Source organism: Oryctolagus cuniculus, chromosome 2 (assembly GCF_051225735.1).
Source record: "Oryctolagus cuniculus isolate XC-2025 breed Fujian yellow rabbit chromosome 2, ASM5122573v1, whole genome shotgun sequence".
Classification (NCBI taxonomy): Eukaryota; Metazoa; Chordata; class Mammalia; order Lagomorpha; family Leporidae; genus Oryctolagus; species Oryctolagus cuniculus.
The window spans coordinates 99,540,456-99,556,756 of NC_142868.1; the positions used below are offsets into that span (position 1 = coordinate 99,540,456).

The 16,301-nt window shown below is 38.5% G+C and overlaps 1 protein-coding gene across 3 annotated transcripts in view; it reads right to left on the reverse strand.

Moving 5' to 3' along the window:
* Positions 1-5,841: 5,841 nt before the first annotated feature.
* LOC127486179 (uncharacterized) overlaps positions 5,842-16,301 on the reverse strand; it is a 47,440-nt gene continuing 36,980 nt past the window's right edge. For all 3 annotated transcript variants that reach the window (XM_070067819.2, XM_089327376.1, XM_089327375.1), the window contains exons 2-4: positions 13,739-13,865; positions 13,402-13,494; positions 5,842-9,979 (exon numbers count right to left, since the gene is read on the reverse strand). In XM_070067819.2, coding sequence (XP_069923920.2) covers positions 7,212-9,979; positions 13,402-13,494; positions 13,739-13,862 — 2,985 coding nt within the window. In that variant the 5' untranslated portion in view covers positions 13,863-13,865 and the 3' untranslated portion in view covers positions 5,842-7,211. The remainder of the gene's footprint in view (positions 9,980-13,401; positions 13,495-13,738; positions 13,866-16,301) is intronic.

Consider the following 16,301-nt stretch of genomic DNA (forward strand, 5'->3'; position numbering starts at 1 on the left):
ACAATAAAGCAGTTTTAGTAGTACTTTCCTAAAATCTTTAGCTGTTTTATTACCAACCAATTAAAATTACTTTCTGTTCTTGGTAAATTGATTAACCATACTTTCTTCCAGTTGGAACCTGTAGTGCATTATTCACTTCATCTGTTTACAGAACAATTCAAAACTACTGAATTCAATAGAAGTGGCTGGAAAAAATCCATCAGAACCCATAGGAGGGCAGCTAAACACAGAACCAACAATGTTTTAGTTTAGAGCAGCCAAATCTGATATACAAAACTGTGGATGAGAAAAGACTTTAAATAGCTATGTTTAAAATGATAAACTCATTAATCAACAAGAGACATTTACTTACTTTACACAGTATTTTCAAAAGCACCTGTAGGATTTTACAAAACATTTAATTCTTTTAGGCCTCTGGGCCTTTCTCATTAAGATAACCACCATGTCTAGTAACACAAGATCATTAGACTTTTTAACTTTCAGACATTTGTATCGGCGGCATTTTATATTATCAAAACTTAAAATTTAGCGTGACTTCACATTTTAACAATACCTGTAAGATAACCCAAATAGCCTGATTGATTAGCTGGTGTCTCTCCAATATGAGAGACATATATCCTTTGACATTTCCAGGGACCTAACTGGAAATATCAAAGCCCAAATTCTTTGGAACTTTGATTTTTTTGAATGCCTGTAAAAGATGACAAGAAGGCTTAAAATATCTGGTTGAAATAAGATCCCTTAACATCATGACAAAGTATAGACCAGATTTGATCAAATCATAGCTCCTTTAAAACTCAGTTGTTTTAAACAATTAGAACTTAAGAGGCAGTAAGAGAACATAATAGATTACTTTAAAATAACACAAAATCTGTCTCTTTGGTTGTTCAAAAGTCAGAAATAAAACCTTAAATTTAAGACCTGGTGCATTGAATCAAATTCCATAATTTGGAACACTTTTAAGAGTCAGAACTAGGGAAGGAAGAATAGCACCCGCATGGGAGACCAGGAGGAAGCACCTGGCTCCTGGTTTCAGATCAACGCAGCATGCTGGCTGCAGCGCACCAGCCATAGTGGCCATTTGGGGGGTAAACCAATGAAAGGAAGACTTTCTCTCTGTCTCTCTCTCTCACTGCCTAACTCTGCCTGTCAAAAAAAAAAAAAAAAGAAATCAACAAATGACAAAACTGATGAGGATGTAGAAAAAAGTTACCCTGGTGCACTGTTGGTGGGAATGTAAACTGGTGCATGCCACCATGAAAGACCGTATGGAGATATCTTAACAAATCTGATTATAGACCTACCATTTGATCCAGCCATCCCACTCCTTGGAATTTACCCAAACCAAAAGAAATTAGCATATGCAAGAGTTATCTATAACCCTATGTTCATTGCAGCACAATTCACAATAGCTGAGATCTGGGAACAATCCAGATATCAATTAATTGTTGACTTAATAAAAAAAATTATGGTATATACACACTATGGCATACTACTCAGTTATGAAAAAAAAAAAAGAAAAAGAAACCCTGTCTTTTGCAACAAGATAGATGAAACTGGAAACCATTATACTTAGTAAAATAAATGAGTCCCCGAAAGACAGATATCATATGTTTTCCCTGATCTGAGGTAGCTAATAGAGTACCTAAAATGTAATGTATTGGAGTTAGATACACATTTTGAGATTTGATGATTGTTTAGAGCCCTTGTCTCTTCCATTGAGGAACAGTAATTTATTTTTTTTCTTCATACTATTCGCTGACTTGTTGAACTCTTACTTAGTGTAGGGTTAACTATACAATCAATAAGTAAACTGAAAACAGATTCTGTTAAAGTTAAGTGGGAATGTGAGAGGGAAGAGGAGAAAGGGTTGGAGTGTGTATGGCAGGGAGGGTATCGGAGAAAGTGTCACTTACATTAGTTAGTCTGTATATATGAAATATATCAAACTGATATTAAATAAAATTTTAAAAGTAAATATTTAAAATTCAAAATATTTATAACAATAACAAGGAGAATTTTAAAGGTGTTTATATATATGTGTGTGTGTTTAATTTATGACATTACAATATAAATGTACATATATATAATTTGTAATATAAATATATAGAGAGCAACATTTTGAAATTTTTATAATGTATTTGTCATCAGAAAAGAATAGCTCAGATTTCTGTAATAATCCAGTTTCTGATCATTACAAGAATGAAGAGTAAGCCACCAAGTTGTAGCTCATAATCTTTGTTTCTCTGTGTCTCCAAGTCTACCAAGCTCTAATGGTAGCCTGAAGTTCCCTGCACTAGAATTGGCACAAATCAGGTTATTATTTATTGAGGTGGTAATAAATTCGAATCAACATGAAAAATAGAGAAATGTATTCATTTCAATATATTGACAGTTGTGTGTACAAATGGTAAATTTAGTAGAAGCAGGAATAAGGTTACAAGGAGACGTAGCAGATATTAATAAAAATAGCCCTAAATACACATTTAAATACAGAAAATTTGTGCTCTCTTAAATCAAAGAAAGCTTATGCCATTGAATTCAGTAGTTTTAAAACCAAGATAAAACTGTCTCGATCCAATGCATGGAAATTTTAAAGAGAATGACAATTTTGATTCTCGAAATATAAAGAAGCTATAAAAAAGTGTCCTTGAAAGTGTAAAAGAATGTAATGTTCTAAAATTATTTGATAGGCCATAAAGATGGAGGTTGCTAAGACAACTTGAACATTATTTAGTGCATTCATGATATGAAAATATAAGTGCCCAAAAGAATCATCATACCTTGGCAGTGCTAAGATTGCTTTCCATGTGGATATTGACATACTCAGATGAAATTAATTAAATGAAAGACAAAATAAAAAATAGAAACCTGATGCACATGGAAATTAAAACTTTGCCTTGCCCTTAGTAACAATGTGTATTTTAATGTGAGCCATAATTAAAAAATAAATATGTGGATGAATATTTGGTGAAAAAACAGTCCGGAATAAACTGGAAAAATTACAGTATGATACAGACTTGCAGTTTGGAAAATTTCCACAATCAGAAAATAATTTACAGTTCTAGGAGCATCTAGAAACATTAAGAATGTATCCTATGTTGATGACCATGATGGTGCTGGCACTGCAATGTACTCAAATCCTATACACATGACAGTTGCTTGGACAACTTCCAGCATTTAGAGTGAGTTGATGACCACACAATTATAAATCAAACCATGGTACCCATCATTTCCCTGTTTTAGGAATGTCACAAATTGGGTTATTCATTACACATGCAGGTGATAGTAGTAAATGACAAAATAAATATGCATTCCATGGAAGGCATTTAATTTTGATTATATGGTGTATAAATTAGTAATTTGGCAGAAAGAGTCATAATCATATAGAGATGGGCTAATAATTGGATGGTAGAGTAGGGAGGGAGCTTACTGCTCTAGCCCAGAAGAAGATAGTTTTAAAAAAAGTGGAAATAGAGTAGTCTCAGGGAAGAGTTAGGGAAAAAATGACAGAGGAAATTCTACTGACATGAGAGGGACATGGTGGACCCACATGGAGGGTCTTTTTTTTTTATATAGTATCCTGTAAATATTCCCAACAGTCTTTTTTAGATTTCTAATCTGTTCTTGTGTTTGGTTTGACCGTATACTTTCCTGTACTTTGTCTACTAAGTCTGGTATTCTCTCCTCTGTCTCACTGATTCTATTTCTAAGGCTCTCCACTGCATTTTTTATTGTATTGAATTCTTCATTTCATTTTGATTTCTTTTTAATATCTGTTTCATGTTCTGTTGAATTCTTCATTTCATCTTGATTCCTCCTGATAATTTTTACTTCATGGGAGAGATTTTCTTTCATGTCCTTCATGGATTTCAGTAGTTTGTGCATTTGCTTTTGATTACTTCTATGTAATCTTATGAGCAAATTTTTGAGTTCTATTTCTTGCATTTCTTCTCTCATCATCTTCATGACCTAGTATTGAAATGTCATGTTCTTTTGGGAGCATGATGTTTTCCTTATTCTTGCTTCTTGGATTCTTGCATTTGTGGAAATACTTTTTTTTTTCCTAGCAGTTTTTATCATTGTATTATGACTGTAGATAAATGGACTTTCTGCTTTTAGTGAATCTCTAGAGGCTTGTAGTGGGTGTGGCCAGAGCTCCGTTAAGTTTTCAAGGGTAAAGAGTATGCCTAAGGTGACACACCCAGGTTTGGCATGGTAAATCTCTTTTAATCAGAAGGGAGTTATATTCTGTTCAGCTGAGTTCTTCTCTTCAATGGAGACCAGTGCCTGAGTACTAAATCAAGTGGGTATAATATTCACTATGTCCCAAGGACCACATGAGGATCTGTGCTCTCAATGTGGTTCTTCTGTCCTTAGTGAGAATTAACAGTAAATCTACTCTTCAAACACCTGTTTAGCTGGGAGCCTAGGAAACAGTGCTCAGGCAAGTAATATTGTGAAAAATTAGTTCTAAGTAATATGAAAGATAACCCAGACAAAACAGTGGTCCAGCAAATCATTCAACCTCACTGAAACTACCAGCAGCTATATCATTCATTTTCTATTAAATCTGTTTATAATAAGATTTTTTTTGATGAACACTTGTAAGAAGCTGTGGGGACTTAAACAGGGATGAAGAGCTATTTCTTATGGGTAGTAATGGAGGTGGAATGGATTAGCTGCACAGCTATTATCTAGATGGGAAATAAAAGAGCTATTGCAGCTAGATGCATCATAGCATTTGTAGCCCTGTTATCATGGGATAGCCAAGCAACCTAGGAAAAGTGTTCCTCCTGAGGGTATCCTGAGGAACTAACTGAATGTAAATCAGATTTATATCAATCCAGAAAGGACTTTGTAAATCGGAAGGAATAAAAACACACATTTTCAATAAAAATCAGGGCCACCTGCAGGAGCAGGGAATAATGCAACAAAAAGGTTATAAAAATATGTTAAATTAATACAAAAGTGTACTACAGGGGCCAGCACTGTGTCACATCAGGTTAATGCCCTGACCTGAAGTGCTGGCATCCCATATGGGTGCTGGTTCGAGACCCAGCTGCTCCACTTCCAATCTAGCTCTCTGCTATGGCCTGAGAAATAGTAGAAGGCCCAAGTGCTTGGATCCCTGCACCTACATGGGAGATCTTGAGGAAGCTCCTGGTTTTGGATCAGCACAGTCCTGGCTATTGTGGCCAATTGGGTAGTGAACCATTGGATGGAAAATTCTCTCTGTTTCTGCTCTTTCTGTGTAACTCTGACTTTCAAATAAATAAATCTTTAAAAAAAAAATACTACACCTATGCTCCTGCTTCTCTATTGCAATGGGTACCACATGGATAGACTTCATTCCATGTTCTTGTCTCAAGGCAATTAGGAACAGAATGAAAAAGCATAGAAAAGTGGCATCATGAATGAAAAAGGAATTATGCACTCAGTAATACAGAAAAATTCAGATGAGTGTTGCAACTTATAGGGTCTGAGGTTGTCCCTTTAAAGAATGAGGGTAATGTGTGCGACAACATCTACTTGCATATTCAAATAGACCTTGGGTAGTGGAGTCTAATCCGGATGTGCACACAGATTAGTTGAAATTTCTCATGGGTATATAGGTTGCCACAAACTCATTCCCTTGTGTTGCACACAACACTTACTATCCAGGGCCGGGGTACACTATGATGGCTGGAACATGTGTCACTTGATATGCCTATGGTCACATCACTGGTTTGCACTACAATAATGTGGGGAAAGAATCCTGGATGGCCAAAAAAGGAGCTATAAAACAAATAACTTTGTAATTGATGAAGATGGTATTCCAAATAACTGTTGAAATAACTGTTACTCAACTTTTAAATATTTATTAACAAAATTTACACAAGAGAGCACAGTTCAGTTCATATACTTGATCCCACTCACAATAGTGAGAAACCAAAAGTTCAGGTTGAATAAGAGAAAAATTTCTGAAGAATGGTTAACCACTCTCTGTCACAACTCATCATGAAAACTGCCCAATACTCACTAAGGTGTGATTCTACCAAAGAATTCTTCCAAACAAATTATATTTCAGGGACTTCTCTCTGTAATCTTGCTTTGTTTTGTGGAAGTTTGCCTAATAATGCTGGTATTTCACATTACAATACAGTCATAGGATTTTTTTCTTTCTGTGAGTTGTCAGGTAACCATTGAGAGGTGATGTATGGTACATGACTTTTCTATGCATGTATGTTTTCTCATTTCGGAGTCTCTTCATGTGAATTGATTGATGGCAGAAAAATTTTTTCACATTCATTAAATTCCATTCATAAGCTTTCTCCCCCATGTGAATTCTGATGTTTTATGAGGTGCTACTTATGGATAAAGGCTTTTCCATATGCATTATATCCAAAGTGTTTTCCCCCATATGAATTAGATGATGTGCAATGAGGGCTGAATTATGAGAAAAAGCTTTCCAAGTCATTATGTCCAAAAGGTTTCTCTTCATGTGAATTTTCTGATGCATTCTGAGATGTGACTTATTGCCAAGGGCTCTTCCACAGTCATTGCATTCATGAAGTTTCTCCCCAGTGTGAATTCTCTGGTGTGATATGAGCTATGATTTATAACATATGATTTAAAAAGGCTTTTCCACACCCATTAGATTCATAAGGCTTCTGCCCTGTGTGAATTGTTTTGATGTGAGTATAACTTATAGAAAAAGGCCTTTCCACAGTCATTACATTTATAAGATTATTTTCCTGTGTGAATCCTCTGATGCATTTGGAGTTGGAACTTAAGTTTTTCCATAGTCATTACACTCATGAGGTTTCAATACTGTGTTCATTCTCTGGTGCATTATGAGGTTTGACTTTTGTCCAAAGGCTTTTCCAGTCATTACATTCATAAGGTTTCTGCCCTGTGTGAATTCTGATTCATGAAGAAGGTTGACTTATGGCTAAATGCTTTCCACAGTTATCACAATCATGAGTTCTCTACCCTGTGTGAATTCTCTGCTGTGATATGAGGTTAGTAATTTGTCCAAAGGCTTTTCCACAGTCATTACATTTATTAGGTTTCTGCCCTGTGTGAATTCGCTGATGTCTCCCGAGGCCTGGCTTGTTTCCAAAGGCTTTTCCACAGTCATTACATTTATGAGGTTTCTCCCCTGTGTGAATTCGCTGGTGTATGATGAGGTGTAACTTTCTTCCAAAGGCTTTTCTACAGTCATTACATTAATGAGGTTTCTCTCCTGTGTGAATTTGCCGATGTATGAGTAGGCTTGCCTTTTGTCCAAAGGCTTTTCCACAGTCATTACATTTATGAGGTTTCTCCCCTGTGTAAATTTGCTGATGTATGGTGAGGTTTGACTTGTATCCAAAGGCTTTTCCACAGTCATTACATTTATGAGGTTTCTCCCCTGTGTGAATTCGCTGGTGTATGATGAGGGCTGACTTTTGTCCAAAGGCTTTTCCACAGTCATTACATTTATGAGGTTTCTCCCCTGTGTGAATTTGCCAATGTATGAGTAGGTTTTCCTTTTGTCCAAAGGCTTTTCCACAGTCATTACATTTCTGAGGTTTTTCCCCTGTGTGAATTCGCTGATGTCTGCTGAGGCCTGGCTTGTTTCCAAAGGCTTTTCCACAGTCATTACATTTATGAGGTTTCTCCCCTGTGTGAATTTGCTGGTGCATGATGAGGTACGACTTTCTTCCAAAGGCTTTTCCACAGTCATTACATTTATGAGGTTTTTCCCCTGTGTGAATTTGCTGGTGCATGAGGAGGGCTGACTTGTGTCTAAAGGCCTTTCCACAGTCATTACATTTATGAGATTTCTCCCCTGTGTGAATTTGTTGGTGTATGATGAGGTTTGACTTTCTTCCAAAGGCTTTTCCACAGTCATTACATTTATGAGGTTTCTCCCCTGTGTGAATTCGCTGGTGTATGAGGAGGGCTGACTTGTGTCTAAAGGCTTTTCCACAGTCATTACATTTCTGAGGTTTTTCCCCTGTGTGAATTCGCTGATGTCTGCTGAGGCCTGGCTTGTTTCCAAAGGCTTTTCCACAGTCATTACATTTATGAGGTTTCTCCCCTGTGTGAATTTGCTGGTGCATGATGAGGTTTGACTTTCTTCCAAAGGCTTTTCCACAGTCATTACATTTATGAGGTTTTTCCCCTGTGTGAATTTGCTGGTGCATGAGGAGGGCTGACTTGTGTCTAAAGGCTTTTCCACAGTCATTACATTTATGAGGTTTCTCCCCTGTGTGAATTTGTTGGTGTATGATGAGGTTTGACTTTCTTCCAAAGGCTTTTCCACAGTCTTTACATTTATGAGGTTTCTCCCCTGTGTGAATTCGCTGGTGTATGATGAGGTACGACTTTCTTCCAAAGGCTTTTCCACAGTCATTACATTTATGAGGTTTTTCCCCTGTGTGAATTTGCTGATGTTTGCTGAGGCCTGACTTGTGTCTAAAGGCTTTTCCACAGTCATTACATTTATGAGGTTTCTCCCCTGTGTGAATTTGTTGGTGTATGATGAGGTGTGACTTTATTCCAAAGGCTTTTCCACAGTCATTACATTTATGAGGTTTCTCCCCTGTGTGAATTTGCTGGTGCATGATGAGGTTTGACTTTCTTCCAAAGGCTTTTCCACAGTCATTACATTTATGAGGTTTCTCCCCTGTGTGAATTAGCTGATGTTTCCTGAGGTTTGACTTGTGTCCAAAGGCTTTTCCACAGTCATTACATTTATGAGGTTTCTCCCCTGTGTGAATTTGCTGGTGCATGAGGAGGGCTGACTTTCGTCCAAAGGCTTTTCCACAGTCATTACATTTATGAGGTCTCTCCCCTGTGTGAATTCGCTGGTGTATGATGAGGTACGACTTTCTTCCAAAGGCTTTTCCACAGTCATTACATTTATGAGGTTTCTCCCCTGTGTGAATTCGCTGGTGTATTAGGAGGGCTGACTTTCGTCCAAAGGCTTTTCCACAGTCATTACATTTCTGAGGTTTTTCCCCTGTGTGAATTTGCTGATGTCTGCTGAGGCTTGACTTGTGTCTAAAGGCTTTTCCACAGTCATTACATTTATGAGGTTTCTCCCCTGTGTGAATTTGTTGGTGTACTATGAGGTCTGACTTCCACAGAAAGCCCTTTCCACAATGAAGGCATTTATAAAGTTTCTCTCCTGTGTGAATTCGCTGATGGTTTATGAAGTATGACTTTTGTGTAAAGGCTTTTCTACAGTCACTACATTCATGAGGTTTCTCCCCTGTGTGAAGTTGCTGATGTTTTCTTAGGACTAAATTTTGTCTAAAGACTTTTCCACAGTCATGACATTCAGATCGTGAATTAAAACTGAGTGATTTGCCACAAGGTTTACAAGTGTAAACTTTTTTCCTTGTATTTAGTCTCTGGTTTATTGCAGGATGTGACTGGTGAATGACAGGTTCAACATACATAATGTACTTATAAAATTTCTTTCTTGTGTGAGTTTGTTGATGCATATTGAGGCTAGAATTTTCATGGATAGCTTTTTCTATTTGAGTTGCTTTTCCAAAAGTGACAGTTGATTTATTACAGTTTTCTGCCATATGAATCCTCTCAGATTTACAGAACATCTTTCTTATGAAGACTTTTGCTTGTCCAGTGGGTTCAAATGGCTGCTTCATGATATGAATATTGTCATGCTGACTAAGAGGCTCACAGAACTGCAGAGATTTTCCAGGTATCTTAGTGTTATCAAATTTTTCTCCAGCCTGTAGTTGATCAGGGCCACTGGGGGGAAATACAGTGTGACATTTACTGCATTCCTCAGGCTTCAATCCTGTATTTGTTCCCTTTTTAATAATCAGTGTTGGAATATGGCTTGAATTTAAACTAAGAGTTTTTCTTAATTCAATTCTCTTGAGAGCTGATGTCTTGTTATTTTTCATAAAATCCTGATTCAGATTTGTGTCCTGACTTTCCTGGTTGATCCTACGCAGGTCATCCCTTTTCATAACCGCTGAAATGAGAAAAAAGCAATCATGTCACTGAATCACATGTAACTGTTTCTCCTGGCATACTCATGTAAAGGGAATGAAGTTACTTCTAATCCAAGTGGCATAAGATTTTCACAAAATCAGTATGAAGTACTTATTTGTATCCATTATATGGTTAATCTCCTTAATACATTAATATACCATGAGGTTTCCCAATGTTCAAACATGATCCTTTTTACTATGGGAATTTGTCAAGGATGGTAGAATGACATTTGTGCTATGAAGTGTGGGATGCCTGCATCTCAAAACAGTGTCAGTTTGAGCCCTGGCTACTCTGCTTTCAGTACAGCTCTCTGCCTATGTAAACTGGAAGGAAGCAGATAATGGTTCATGTGCCTAGAAACCTATGAGAAACCAGGGAAGACTAGAGGGATTCTAGAGTTTTGGCTTCAGACTAGTTAGACTTAAGTGTTGCAGGCATTTGGGAAGTGAGCTAATAGAGGACCTCTTTCTCTCTCTCTCTTCTCTCACTATCACTCTGCCTTTCACAAAGATGAAATAACTATAAAATATTTTAAAGAATGGGCAAATGTTTAATAAAAATATTCACCCACTACCTACCAACCATTTTTTCCCTGTCCTTTTTCTCCAGTTTATTTCTATAAAAATTTTGTGCTTTTTGCTTCTCTGATATCTCAACCATAAACATGAAAAAGTTTTACTGATCATTTACTTGCAGGTGGAGAAGAGTGAAATGTGCCTGTACTTTAAGCAGGACAACATTTAAGGAGTAGAATTTGAATCTATGATTGTCTCATGCTCAGTCTTCCTAGGTAAACATCAGTTGTGGGATTTTTCAAATGAAAAACTACTTTGTCTCTACTCTATGACAGCTTCCCCAAATTCCTAAGGACACCCAACACCTTCAGCTTCTCAGAAGTACAACAGGTACAGAAAATTCCCAATATACCACTTTAGTTAAACACTCCCAATCAGTTTGAAGAATTTGTTTCTGCAAACCAGGATGTGCTCATCTTCTTTGAAAAGTGTTTTCTAGCTCATTCTGAAATCATCAGTGCTGGTTACCTCCTCTCAATTCTTTCTAGAAGCATTCCTGTGTGATAATTTGAATTTCTGGAGGCTTTTGATCAGTTGCCTTCTATTTTCACTGAAAGCTTCATTTCCTATGCTTTTCTTATCTTTTTGTTTGCTTATTTTTCAATGATACTGAAAAATAAGAGAGAAATCATACTTCAAACTCCACCCTTAAAGAAATCTGAGCTACTCAACATAAACCCATGAGGCTACTTGACTTTGGGTCTCAAAATCTCATTACTTTCTTGGTGAGTCTAGGATCACTTATTTTCATGTTTTATATAAGTTCATGCTTAGTTTATGATTTCTTTTTTTTTTCAAAGATTTACTTTATTTATTTGAAAGCTAGAATTATAGAGAGAGAGACAGAGAGAAGCCTTCCATCTGCTGGTTCACTCCCCATATGGGCACAACAACCAATGCTGGGCCAAAATGAAGTTAGGAGCCAGGAGTGTCTTTCTTGTCTCCCACATGGGTACAGGGGGCCAAAGACTTGGGCCAACCTCTGCTCTTTTCTCAGGTGCATTAGCAGAGAGCTGGATTAGAAGAGGATTAGCTGGGACTTGAACTGGCACCAATATGCAATGCTAGTGTTGCAGGCTAGAGCTTTAACACACTGCACCACAATGTCATTCCTAGCTTCATAATTTCTGATGTCACAGCACAGAGGCTTACTCATGACCATCTTTTATTTTTAAAGATTTATTTATTTATTTGAAAGTCAGAGTTACACAGAGAGAGGAGAGGCAAAGAGAGAGTCAGGTCTTGATCCAATGGTTCACTCCCCAATTGGCCACAACGGCCAGAACTGTGCTGATCTGAAGCCAGGAGCCAGGAGCTGCTTCTGGGTCTCCCTCAGGTGCAGGGATCCAAGGACTTGGACCATCTTCTACTGCTTTCCCAGGCCATAGCTGAGAGCTGGATTGAAAGTGGAGCAACTGGGTCCCGAACTGGTGCCCATATGGGACGCTGCTGCTTCAGGTTAGGGTGTTAATTCACTGCACCACAGTGCCAGCCACATGACCACCTTTTAGCATTTACTTATTTACTTACTTGAGAATCAGAGAGACAGAATGAGAGATAAAGACAGACTGAAACAGAGGTTTGCCAACTGTAAGCTCACCCCTCAAAGGTTTCCAACAGACTATAATTTTCTTATTTATTTGAGAGGCACAGAGGAAAAAAAAAGAGACTAAGAAAGAGAGAGTTCACATTTATTGATTCAGTCCTGAGCCTGGGCAAAATCATGAGTAGGAACTCAATCTGAGCAATGAGTTAGAAATAAGTTTCCGGGGGCTGGTGCTGTTGTATAGCAGGTAAAGCCACCACCTGCAGTGCCAACATCACTATGGGCACCAGTTTAAGTCCTAGCTGATCCGCTTCTGATCCAGCACTCTGCTATGGTCTGGGAAAGCAGTAGAAGATGACCCAAGTCCTTGGACCCCTGTACCCATATGGGGGACCTGGAAGAAGCTCCTGGCTCCTAGCTTCAGATCAGTATAGCTCCAGCCATGACAGCCAATTGGGAAGTGAACCAGGGGATGGAAGACCTCTCTTTCTCTCTCTGCCTCCCCTTCTCTCTCTCTGACTTTCAAATAAATAAATAAATCTTAAAAAAAAAAAAACAGGCTGGTGTGGTGGCTCAATAGGCTAATCCTCTGCCTGCAGCACCGGCACACCAGGTTCTAGTCCCAGTCAGGGTGCCGGATTTTGTCCTGGTTGCCCCTCTTCCAGGCCAGCTCTCTGCTGTGGCCTGGGAGTGCAGTGGAGGATGGCCCAAGTGCTTGGGCCCTGCACCCACATGGGAGACCAGGAGAAGCACCTGGCTCCTGGCTTCGGATCAGTGTGGTGTGCCAGCCACAGCACAATGCCCATGGTGGCCATTGGAGGGTGAACCAACTACAAAAGGAAGACCTTTCTCTCTGTCTCTCTTTCTCACTGTCCACTCTGCCTGTCAAAAAAAAAAAAAAAAAAAAACAGAAAAATTAATCTTAAAAAAAAATAAGTTTCTATATGTTGCCTAATTAACAAGAACTGAAGGAACTAATAAATGCATGAAGGAAAAGGTATGAAAGTGTAGAGGAGGACAAGTTAGAATTGGGGGAATGTATCAAACCTAGATAAAAGCCTTAGTAACAGCAGAAAATGACTAGATTTTTTTTTTTAATCAAAGAACATCTTCACTAAGAACAAAAGTTAGAAAGATACTGGTATCTCTAAATGCCTGTGTCTGATGCACAAAACCAGCTGTCATCAGGAGTAAGGCTTGAGAAAAATTCATGGAAAGAACACCAGTCAACATCTGCATACTCTCTGCCTTGGCCTCCCTGTCTGTTATGTGCAGACTGACCTGAAAGGCTCTGATTCAAGCATTCGTCCACCATCCATGGCTCTTCTCCCCGCTCCAACTTGAAGATCAAGTCAGGTTTGGTAATGCAGTGCCCTATTAATGGAAACAAAGTAACACTTTGTAAAATCACTATCTTGGGTTATTTAAAGGACTACAGCTTGGTTCAGGAGCTATGCAACAAATGTTCCAATTTGAATCTTTTGTTAGATGGTAGATAGTCAGATTATTCATGGACTCAAATTCTAATCCTGCCCAATATTAAACAGCATAAAGTGTTCCCTTATTTGTCAAATAGCAAGAAAATGTTATCACTGGGCATGTGATGGGTGTCACTCACCCAACGAGAACAGGCTGCTGTAGGTCTCCAGCATCACATCTCTGTACAGGATTTTCTGAGCATTGTTCATTTTCTGCCATTCATCCCATGTAAAGTACACAGCGAGGTCTTCAAATGCTGTCATCACCTATAATAATACACTTTCAGTCAACATGTTAACTCTGTCACAAAATAAATACTGACAGTTGTGTATTGATATGAAGGAAAAAAGGAAGGATATGGTTTCACATTAGACTTGTTGAGTGTTTAGAACGCCACACAGAGCATTCAACAGAGTCAAACCAATGATCTACAGGCTGTGAGAAATGCCCAAGCTGGAGGGAAACAGGAGGTTCAAATCAAAAAGGCCATATCATTCAAGGGGAATTGCACAGCAGGCTAGAAGAGGGGCAATACTGACTCTTGACTGGGCAATGTTAAGGAGAAGTATGTAGAAGCATTGAGAAAAAAAGGCAAGAAACCATCGGTGAAACTATGATGGGAATGAACAGAAAACAATTTCCAGGAAAACACCATGCATATCATTTCCAATATGTCAGAGAAAAAATATATTAAAAGACAGGGCAGACATTTAGCTTAGTGTTGTTTATGATGCCACCTCAGAGTGTCTATGATTTCCAATGCCAGCTGTAGTTTCTAGCTCCCAGATAATGCAAACCTGGGGAAGCAATGGTGATGTCACCAATGAAGGAGGGCTAGATTCCATTCCTCAATCCTGGCTTCAGTCCTGCCCCACCTCTGTTTGGTATGGTTATCTAGGAAGTGAATTAATGTGTGAAAGCTCTCTATCTCTCAGTCCATCAACTTCTTTCTCTATCAAGCTAATAAATATTTTTAAGTAAGAGAGAAAATACAAGTAAGACAAAGAATACAAATTAGCTTTTGCCCTTGTCTATGATTATTCTACTCATAAACAATTGAAATAACATTATACATAATTAAAGTGAAAGCAATGGAATTATTTGCCCAAAAAGAGAACCTGGGAATGTCTGCAGTACAATCTGCATTTGTGACTCAATGACAAAAATGCTTAGAGATTTGTTTCAGAACAAGCAATAGTCACCAGAACTGTAATCCAGCAGGCTAAGCCTCCACCATCAATGCTGGCATCCCATATAAACAGAGGACTTGACTCCTTGCTGCTCCACTTCCAATCTAGTTCCCTGCTAATCATTTGAAAGAGCAGTGAAAATGGCCTGAGTATTTGGACCCTTCCACCAATGTGGGAGACCCATGGAGTCCCAGGCTCCTGGCTTTGGCCTGGCCCAGTCCCGGGCATTGTGGGCATTTGGGGAATAAAAAGTAGATAGAAGATATATCCTTTTGTCTCCCTGTCTCTCCCAATGTCTGCAAGTCCACCTTGCAAATAAATAATCTTTTTTTTTGGAAATACTGGAACATACGTTTATTTTTGTAAGGAACTCCCATACTAATGTCCCCCCCATAATGTCACTCCCACCCGCAACCCTCCCCTTTCCCACTCCCTCTCCCCTTCCATTCACATCAAGATTCATTTTCAATTCTCTTTATATACAGAAGATCAGTTTAGCATACATTAAGTAAAGATTTCAACAGTTTGCTCCCACACAGAAACATAAAGTGAAAAATACTGTTTGAGTACTAGTTATAGCATTAAATCTCAATGTACAGCACACTAAGGACAAAGATCCTACATGAGGAGTAAGTGCACAGTGACTCCTGTTGTTGACTTAACAAATTGACACTCTTGTTTATGGCCTCAGTAATCACCTTAGGCTCTTGTCATGAGCTGCCAAGGCTATGGAAGCCCCCTGAGTTCACCGACTCTGATAATTTTTAGACAAGGCCGTGGTCATAGTGGAAGTTCTCTCCTCCCTTCAGAGAAAGGTACTTCCTTCTTTGATGACCCATTCTTTCCACTGGATCTCACTCGCGGAGATCTTTCATTTAGTTTTTTTTTTTTTTTTTTCCCCCAGAGTGTCTTGGCTTTCCATGCCTGAAATACTCTCATGGGCTTTTCAGCCACATCCAAATGCCTTAAGGGCTGATTCTGAGGCCAGAGTGCTGTTTAGGACATCTGCCATTCTATGGGTCTGCTGTGTATCTCACTTCCCATGTTGGATCGTTCTCTCCCTTTTTGATTCTATCAGCTAGTATTTGCAAACACTATTCTTGTTTATGTGATCCCCTTGATTCTTAGTCCTATCATTATGATCAATTGTGAACAGAAATTGATCACTGGGACTAGTGAGATGGCATTGGTACATGCCACCTTGATGGGATTGAATTGGAATCCCCTGGTATGTTTCTAACTCTACCGTTTGAGGTAAGTCAGCTTGAGCATGTCCCGAATTGCACATCTCTTCCCTCTCTTATTCCCACTCTTATATTTAACAGTGATCACTTTTCAGTTAAGTTTCAGCACTTAAGAAGAATTATGTATTGATTACAGTATTCAACCAAAAGTATTAAGTAGAACAAACAAAAAAAATACTAAGAGGGATAACATATTAAGTTGCTCATCAACAGTCAGGGTGAGGGCTGATCAAGTCACCGTTTCTCATAGTGTTCATTTCACTTTAAC